The sequence below is a fragment of the Thalia democratica genome, chromosome 4, assembly GCF_965202585.1.
Source record: "Thalia democratica chromosome 4, ktThaDemo2.hap1.1, whole genome shotgun sequence".
Lineage (NCBI taxonomy): Eukaryota > Metazoa > Chordata > Thaliacea > Salpida > Salpidae > Thalia > Thalia democratica.
The window spans coordinates 29,118,279-29,128,764 of NC_139168.1; the positions used below are offsets into that span (position 1 = coordinate 29,118,279).

A 10,486-nucleotide genomic window follows, 5' to 3' on the forward strand; every position below is an offset into this window, starting at 1 on the left:
ACAATATTGTTAAATATTTTCCACAACTTTTTACTGTTTGTTTTGTTTTTGTTTACAACTTGTTTAAAATAAAGTATTTTAGATCATTCAATAACCCAATTCAGAATATTTCTATATTTTTTGAATGTAGTTGAATTTTTTTTTTGTTTTATCTTTGATGGCGGACAAAAACATTAGATTTTTCTTTTTAATTGAAACAATAATCCCCTTTGAAATCCAAGGTTTAGCTTTTAGTTTTTGATCTTTTTTATTTAAAAGTTTAATTGGTGTATGATAAAACACTGTGCTACCAAACACACTCTCAAACTCATTCCAACACTCATTTATATCCTCACCTTTTATAATACTCATTTTCAATTTACCCAAGTTCCTTCTAAGATCATTTGAAAACTCCAACATCAAACTTACTAAAATCTTGAACTGATTTTTGATAACAAAATTCATTTTTATTCATTAAACATTTAATTTCACAAACAACAGGCGTATGGTCAGATATATCATAATCTACAACATTAACATTTAGCTTCTCACTCCCAAAACTAGAATATACATGGTCAATCAAAGAACTAGAGGAGCAATCAGAGGAAAGTCTATTTGGGGAATCAACAAATTGTTTAGCACCAGCACTAGAAATACAATTAAAATAGTCACAAGTACGCTGATCTCTATTAAATAAGTTTATATTTATATCACCACCAATTATAAAATTTATTTTATTTTCATTTAATATATCTAGACCTTTAATGAAATTTTCTTTAAAAGTATTAAATGTAGAGCTTTGGAATAAATTGAGAAAAAAAAGATCAGATTTATTATACAATTGGACATTAAGGGTAAAAATATTTATATTATTTTTCAATTTATATCTCAAACAGTTATGTTTTACGTTTGTTTTTGTCCTGTTTATTGTTTATTTAAAACAATTCTCTTTTATTGTTTTTCTTGTACCACATTTATTGAAAATGAAAACAAAGTTATTAATTAAAAAATAGAAAATATTTTTAGTTTTTAACTTTTTTCTTTGATTGTATTATTTGTTAAATAAATGAACCTGAATAATATTTGTCTACAAAAACAAATTTTGTTATATGTCTTACTAAAAAAAAGTTTTAAAGTTAAGACCATAGAAGGGGGGTAAGCCATGTTTTTACAAGTTGATCTTGTTTTATATTATTTTTTCTAATCTTTAAGATGCTTTTTATGCTTTTAAAAAGATTTAATTATTTTTGAGATATGACCAGTCAAAGTCGGGCCACATAATAGATTCCCTATGGAAAGGGAAAACTTAAACAACAAAAAAAAAAAATTGTTTAAAATCTATCTCATACATTTTTGAAGCAATCTTCTTCTAACTTTCACAGTCTAATCTTTATACAATAACAAAAAGCGTTACTTGTGAATTTAAAAAAATTTAAGTTAAGGTACTTTTTTTTTGAAATAAAAAAAGACTTTTTTTTTAGTTTTTGTCATAAAATTTTAATTTTTTTAAATTATCAAAATTTATAAGTAACATATTTTTTCTTATAATGTAAGGAACATTTCCAGAAAATTTCAAGAAGATTGCTTGAAAATGAAAGAGGAGATAGATTTTAAGTGATTTTTAAAGTTTCCAAGAAAATTTACCTCAAAAAAATTACAGTCGATACATTTGTATTGAAAACTTTTTACAAAAAATAAAATAGTTGTATGATATTTTTGAATTCTATAAAAACTAGCTTATAGTTTGTAGTTAAAGCTTTCATGTTAAAGCTAAAGTTAATTTTTGTTAAAAAAAGTGTTTTTCCCCCTAAGGCCTTAAAGGATTCAAACATATTTCTTTTCATACTTTACTAATTTGGTAATTTTAGTATAATACTAATGTTTAAAATTTCAATATAATTGAGAGATGAGGTTTGTTAAAAATAAGTCTTTTCAGAGAACATTACTATTACTTTTATCAACTAAGTTGTACTTTTTTTTTTTTGTTAATTAAATAATTTTTTACTTAAAAAAAAATAATAATTTGTGCACATGCTGTTATACTGGGGTAAAAAGAAGAGCACTTGATGAAAGCCATAAGCTTTGCAAGAGCTTACACTAATATAGAAGATAAAGATATAAGTTTAATCAGACACACCTGTAAGACAATTCTAACATTAACAGCAAAACATGGATTAAAAAAGACGGCAACACATTATTTGATGTACCAATGGGATCATTTTCTGTGACCTTATAGGCCTTTACGTCCTAAACAACTTAAATCCCTCTATAAAAATAATGAAATTGGTTTATATAGAGACAACGGCCTAGCCAATGGCATGCAACTTTTTAGACACAACTCTAAACCTCACTGACAACAAATATAAACCATACCGCAAAGAAAACTCAGATGTTAAATATGTTATCAAAAAATCAAACCACACAATACTTACGAAAAAAAACCTCCCATAAATTATTGAAAAAAGGATTAAGAGACTCTCCAAAACTGAAAAAATATTTAAAAACTCTCTACACACATACCAAAATGCTCTAAATGATTTAAATTTTAAACACATACTAAAATACTCAGAAAATAAAAACCCTCAAACTAAAAAAAAAAAATCCGACCAAGAAATCATCTACTTCAACCCACCCTTCTGCCAATCTTTTAAAACAAATTTAGAGAAAATATTCTTCCAACTCATCGATTAACATTTTAAAAACAATGAAGTACTCAACAAAATTATAAACAAAAATAATTGCAAAGATTCATACAGCTCTATAAATGATATCAAAGTTATAATACAAAAACATAATAAAAAAACCTTAAATAATATTTCCAATAAAGAAAGTCAGACTAAATCAGGCTAAGTCAGGCTAAATCAGTTTAAAAAAAAAGATGAAAAACATCAGACTAAATCAGCTTTTTTATTTAAAAATTTGAGAATTTCAGTTTTTCTCAGTTCAAATGCTTCAAAATTTTTGATTAAAAGTAATTGAGAAATCTTTTTAAGATCAAATTGAGATGTGAATTTATTTCTAAATAATGATTTAGTTATTAAAGACAAAATCAGTCAGTATTTGTAAAAATAAATGCTTAAAACCTTTTGTTGAACCTCTAGAAAGTTTTTAAGATTCTTTACTATTTTGTTTTAAAAGATTATATACGTCATAATTGTGAAAATTCATAAAAAGAATCTGAATTAAACATTACAGTTTAGTTCAACAACTCAACTGTTTGTTTGAATTTTAAAACTTGTGTAAGCGTTTCATTTTAATTTTTAATAAAACACACAATGTACGTTGTTTTATTATAAATCTTCTGGTTATAATTTTTACTTAGTGCTTAATTAAATTAAACAATTGTGTTTAGTAATATATATTAAATGTTTACACTAGTAATAGACTAGATATAACACTTTTTTAGAACTTATCACTGAATTTGTTATTTTAAGGGCATAGGGGGGTCAATCACCTTTTTTACAATTTAGTCTTATTTTATTGAGTAGTAACTAAACTATGAGTTGCTTTTTCCAGGTTTTTAAAGCTCAATATTTTTAAGATAAAGCTAGTTGAAGTCGGAGACTACAATAATACTAATAAAGACCCCTCCATATCTAAAATTAATTCTATACGAGATTTTCTTTACTTTGAAAAATGTCAGGCTAAATTGATCTAAGTCAGGCTAAATGAAAAAAATTTTGCGCACGAACCCTGCAATAAAAGAAACAATTTAAATAAAAGACACAAACTGTTTGCGATTTGTCCACATTAAAAAAAGCTTCACTTTAAGACTTAAGCGCTTGCTAATTAATTTTGCATGCTATTTTATTCTTTTAAATTAATTTTCATTTATAAGTACAAAATGTTTTTAGTCCTATTTAAATAACTTAACAAAACTCCAGCTTTAAACTGTAAAAACTAAATTATAACATCAACTTAGTTCAAAGTATACATTACTTAAGTCATAATGATAGAAGCAATATTATTCAAAAAAATTTAATGCACTTTTAAATTAGTTCAATTTAACTTCAGCTAGCTAGTAGTTTATCAAGTTATAAATTTAATTCAAATCCATTTGTACATGGTAATATGTAAGTTATTTAGTTTATTTATTCACTTTAAGCTGATTGTATTTTTAAATCTAGTAGTTTTATGTTCAATACCTCAGTTAAAGTTTTCAATTTATTTAGTAATTCTAGTACAGTCAATTTTTATGTTTAAGACTCAAATCTTTTTAAGTATCATAAGTTACAATTTCTAATTCACTTGTTTTGCTTTGCTTTATTTATAGTATCTTCAATGTCTTGTTTGATTTTTATTTTTCACATTTAAATTGTAACTGAAGATTCCTTAAAGGGTGAAACTTAAATTTAAAAATAAAATTTTGATTAATTAATGTTGTATATTTGTCTCTTTATTTTCAAATAAGTTGAGAACTATTTTTGTTCAATTTAGAATCTCATATACAATTTATTTGCTTTCACTACACATTTTCCTAAAAAATAACAAATTGTAAAAATAATTTTAAAATATGCTAGTTATTTTGTATCCTTTATGTCATGTTCTTAAATCTAATTCAAAGATTGTAGTCAAAAAAGCATGGCTTTAATCAAGTTTAGACAATGATATCAAATCACTTTTATTTTGTTTTATTTTAATTTATAAATCTTGGGTTTGTATTTTTATTTGTACCTCTGTTTTAAACTATTTTATATTATTTAGTGTTGCAAAAAAATAAAAGAATTTGACATTTTAGACAAAAAACCTGAAATTTTTAACTAGTTTTACATGTTTAGTAACAAAGTTTCATTATATATAAAAATTCTATTATAAAGATTAAACAATTTTGATCCAGTAAATTTTTTTGTGTTTAATTAAAAAAATTATTAAAAAAACACATTTAAAGTAGCTTCAAAGTATGTTGTTTTACTAATGACAGTATTTCTAACTCAAGTTAAATTTTTACTAAAAATGGTTAAAAAAATTGTTTTTTATAAACCTATAATAATTTACAAATAACCTTTGGCAACCCTGATTCTTGTAATTAATTCTGCTTCTAGCAAATGTTTGTAAATATTTTCTAGCTGTAAATTTATTATAGAATAAAAACTATTAGTGCAAAACCATTAAAAAATAAATTAAGTTATTATTTAAGATGTTCACTTAATATTGTGATGTAATTTTTCTCTTAATCCTATAAGAGACAAGTAAACTAACATTTACTCCTTAAAATAACCTCAAAAGTTTAATAATGTTTGAAAAAGACTAGGCTATTAGTTACTAATTACATTATAAATTATAACTGAAACATTAGTTACTGAAACAGTAGTACCAACAAATATAAAATAGTTATCAACTGAAAAAAATCAATAAATTTTGGTATATGTTATCTTAAAGCTTTTAAGAATAGGTCTAATTCTATGAAAAATATGTTGTAAAATGTATTTAGATAATATGTTAAAAAGTGATAATACAAACTACCCTTGAAAAAATTTTTCAGTTGTTTTATAATAAATTACAAAACCTTCAACTGCATATTGTTATAGAAAAAGGGTCTAGTTGTTTATTTTAAATTAGTACATTATAATATATGATGAATTTTATAGATTTTTATTATACACATTAATCACACATTTACTTTTATGATTAGTTTATTTATTTTTCATAGTACTTTTATCACCAGTAGATTTTGTAATTTAACCATGGTTCATGATGCAAAAAAGATGAAACTTTCTGCTGACTGCAAGAAATTTGCCATATTAAGCGTGTCAGACAAAACTGGGCTGGTCAGTTTCGCCAAAAAACTGTCCGAATGCGGGTACAAACTGCTGGGAAGTGGAGGAACTGCCAAGAAGGTTCGGGATGCCGGCATCTCCATTGAAGATGTCAGCAGTGTCACGGGATTCCCTGAGATCCTTGGAGGAAGGGTGAAGACCCTGCATCCGGCGGTGCACGGCGGTATCCTGGCAACTGATTGTCAGAGAGACTTTGAAGACATGGAGAGGCTGAAGCTGAACAACATCAGAATGGTGGTGTGCAACTTGTACCCTTTCAAAAACACTATCAGCAAGGGGGATGTCCCCATGGATGAAGCAGTTGAGCAAATTGACATTGGAGGGGTGACACTGCTCAGGGCGGCTGCCAAAAACCACAAGTTTGTAACCGTTATCAGCGACCCTGGTGATTATGACTTGGTATTAAAAGAAATTGAAAGCAGTGAGGACAATAGCACTAGCAGCAAGCTGAAGCAGAAGTTGGCCACAAAAGCGTTTGCCCACACTGCAGACTACGATGTGGCAATATCTTCCTACATGCTAAAACACAACAGCAAAGGAGATTGCAGTGTGAGTCTCAAGTACGGTATGAACCCGCATCAAAAACCTGCTTGTGCCTTTTTGACCAACCAAAACCTTCCATTTGAAGTTCTCAATGGAATGCTGGGTTACATAAACTTGTGTGACGCGTTGAACGCCTGGCAACTGGTGAAGGAGCTGAAAGGATCGTTAGGAATTGAAAGCGCTGCCAGCTTCAAGCACGTCAGTCCTGCTGGAGCAGCCGTTGCTGTTGAGCTGACCAGTGAGCTTGCCAAAGCTTACATGGTTGAAGACTTGGTGGACCAACTTTCACCAATAGCAACCGCGTATGTCAGGTCCAGAGGCTGTGACAGGATGTCATCCTTTGGCGACTTCATTGCCTTGTCTGACAACTGTGATGAAATAACTGCAAAAGTTATTTCCAGAGAAGTTTCGGACGGGATCATAGCGCCAGGCTACAGTGAAGCAGCTCTGAGCATCCTGAGAAAAAAGAAGTCTGGAAAGTACCTTGTGCTAAAGATGGATGCAAATTATGAACCAGAAGCAATGGAGACCAGGACAATATATGGCATCAAGTTGGAGCAGCCCAGGAACACTCACCTTGTCACCAAGTCCTCATTCAGCAACATCGTGTCCAAAAACAAGAAGCTCCCTGCAGAAGCGCTGAGAGACCTTGTAGTTGCCAGCACCGCTTTGAAATACACCCAGTCCAACTCGGTCTGTTATGCTAGAGACGGACAAACAATAGGTATCGGGGCCGGGCAGCAGTCCAGGATCCACTGCACGAGGCTGGCAGGGGACAAGGCAAACAACTGGTGGCTCCGGCTGCACCCCAACGTCCTCAGCATGAAGTTCAAGGCTGGCGTGAAAAGAGCCGAAAAGGCAAACTTGATAGACGCCTACGTGAACGGCAACGTCGGAAAGGAGCTGAAGGAGGAGGAGTGGCGCGAGAAGTTTGTGGACGCTCCCAAGCTCCTCACCGATCAAGACATTGAGGAGTGGGTGGGGAAGATGCGCGGAGTCTCCTTGGCGTCAGACGCGTTCTTTCCCTTCACCGACAACATTGACAGGTGCCGTCAGAGCGGGGTTGTCTACATAGCGAGCCCTGGAGGATCTTCAATGGACGATGCGGTTGTCAGGGCTTGCGATGATTATGACATCACCATGGCTCACCTGCAGCACAGGATGTTTCATCACTGATGTTTTAGTGGCTGATGGTGGTTTTGAACAAGCTTGTAAATTGTAAATTTAGACATTTTGTTTTTATAGCATTGATACTTTTAGGTCTTGGGTAAGTATAGTTGGCTGCTGTAATTTTTAGACAATTCTTTCGTCTTAGTTTCAAGTTCTGAAAACTATAATTGTAATTATTTTGGAATTTATTTAATCATTTTAGGTACTTTTTTTATATACTACATACTCTTTAATTTTTTTTTATTAATCATAGTTACAGTAAATAACAAAACATTAAACGTTCTTATTTTTGTTTGTATAGACCTCTCCGCATAATAAAATATTAGTATCTGTAGTACTGATTTTGTAAAGTTAAACTTTTTTATCTAAAAAATTCAGGTAATATAATAGAAATAAATTTAATTTTATCAATAATTTTTTTACCTTTATAAAAAAAATTGTTTATTTTGAATATAAATAAAATCTAAATATTAGTTATTTAGTTAATTACTAAATGTTTTGTACTAATATTTCTGTCTGTATAAATGTTAATAAATTTGCTTAAAAAAACCATCTTTAATCTGTTAGTTTTAAAACACTTATTAAACATTTCACAACTTCAGTAAACACAATACAGAAACGTAATTATTCTAAAAGTTGTATGTGTTTAAAATATTTGAATAGTTTTATAGATTCTGCAGTGTAATTACAGATTAAAACAATTACAAACAAAAAACAGGACTAAAAAAAAGTATTCAACTAATTATTGACATCAAATAAGTTTTAAATAAATATAGATAGAAAAACGTGCTGCATGCAACTTTGAACAAAAACCTGAAATATTAAGAGCATTTATAAATTATATCTTACAGCTTTTCCATTTAAAGAAAGTTCTTTAGCCTTTTGAAGAGCAAATTTTAAACTTGTTTTAATCGTTTAGTAAAACTTAAGTTTTTATACAAATGTTGATATTGGTTACAAATTTATCATTATTCATAGCATAGAAATACAAAAGTTTACAGTAAATATACATAGTAATTGGTAATTAGAATATACAACTTTTATTTTAATACTACTGCTGTACAAAAAATATTGTCTAGTTTAACCAAATTATTTGTAAAGTTTTCTAAAGAGGTTGATATCGCCCCCTTATTTTAAGAAATTTCGATTTAAAATAAACTTTAACTGCTAAATTAAAAAAAATGACTACGGCTGAAAACTTTACAATAAACTTATAGCAATTAAGTTACTAAAATCCTTGAAAAATATACAAAAATCAGTCGTCATTTTTCTCACAAACAGCTTTCAAACACAAGTACTTCAGGTCGGTCCTGTACTTTTTACTTCGCATCAGAGTCACAAACACGTTTACAAAGCTGAAAAAAAAGTTCAACCTTTATTAAATATTGAAACTAAAATAAACTCAGCATTGTTAACTTTTTAACCATTTTAAAGTAAGCTATTCGGTCTAAAATTTATGGAGCACGGGCTTTGTTTAGAAAGCTATATAGTTTTAAATTTTCTCACCCAACGAAAATCAAAAGGTAACCACAGACAGTTTGCATCCAGTCGTAGTTCGCAAGGAAGCCTGCCAGCTCCATGGCGTAGAGAAGTACTATTGGCACTGAAATTTAAATAACTTTCATCTTGAAACTGTTGTAAATTTAACTACTAAATATTTATTGTACAAAGAATTATTAAACAGGTATTTAGTCTGTTGATATCGAACATTTTTAAATGTTAGAGAATAAGAATTTAAACTACGGTCCAACAGCTTTTCAAAAGTAACAGGCCGAGTTTGTTCAAACAAAATCTTTCGAGTTACGCATTTTTAAAAAATACAAAAAAAAAAAAAAAAAACTTTATTGAGACAGAAATCAAGTTAGCACTGCATCAACTTGCGAATGATTCATTTTCATATACTTCAAAATAAAAAAAAGTTTTTCACAACTTTTCAAAACTAAATGGTATTTAAAGCGGGCCGGATGTTTTCGCTTGACAGACAGGACTTAGTGTGGACATCGTTTGCCCACTCCTGGTTTTAACTACTAAATATATATCCTATAAAGTTTAAACTCTTTATGTCAAACAATTTTTTTTAAAGTTAACTTAACTGGTATGTCCAAAGGGTAAATATCGTCAACAAAAACTATAATTTTTAAAGCTCACTTTAAAGTCTTTTTACTTTTGAGTTGTTGACTTATAATACAAATAAAATTATATACAAAACTTAAAAAAAATACTAGCATCAAAAAGTCTCAATTAATTTTTAAACAGTCAAAAAATTAAGTTTACAATTGAGAACCAAAAATACTATTTTTTATAAAATACTTTCACTTTCAAGCACCGAAGATATTCCATTGTAAAGATTAATGGTTTTAACAAGTCCGTTATTCATAAAAAACTGACGTGCGCTCAACAAGCTGCCGATCTGCATCCAGGTGAGGTACTTGAGAAGATCCTCCTGCTCTTCTATCCTCTCCCGGATGTTGGAAGACCTGATCTCCCGGCACTTCTTCATCTCACATCGGATCTTTGATTTCGTGATCCGCGTGAACGTTATCTTGGTGAACGACAGTTAAATGTATGTAAAATATTTGACTGCAAAACAGCGTTTAAACGAGTTGTTAGCTAAAAAACAGCTCGTAAAAATGTTTTAGATGATGTTAGATCAGGGTTTCCCAAACTTTTTTTTTCAAATGGCTACCTTTAAAGAAAATAATAAAGCTATGGCCCCCTTCAACAAGATTACTCAAAAAACTACCATTAAAAGCACCTAAGACCTTTTTTTGCTCTTTATCGACAACTTCAGAATATCTAGTGTAAGTTTAAAATTATAGCCTTATGACCTCATGACCCCCCGTGGCTCCTTTATGATGGCTGCTCATGAGCATCTGTCATCAATTAATAAAATCACTTGCACAATTTTTTTCTTTAAAATTTATTAACTAAACATATATAACAAAAATATATGCTGTAATGAAACCATGTTTATAATTGATTATTACCAAATCAATAAATCTACAAACTTTTGCTTT

At 29.3% G+C, this 10,486-nt stretch overlaps 1 protein-coding gene across 1 annotated transcript; it reads left to right on the forward strand.

Moving 5' to 3' along the window:
- The first annotated feature begins 550 nt into the window (after positions 1–550).
- LOC145833211 (bifunctional purine biosynthesis protein ATIC-like) lies at positions 551–7,475 on the forward strand. The gene is made up of 2 exons (XM_082940406.1): positions 551–612; positions 5,630–7,475. Exons 1-2 carry the CDS (start codon positions 551–553, stop codon positions 7,473–7,475), a joined length of 1,908 nt encoding a protein of 635 aa, XP_082796532.1.
- Positions 7,476–10,486: the final 3,011 nt, after the last annotated feature.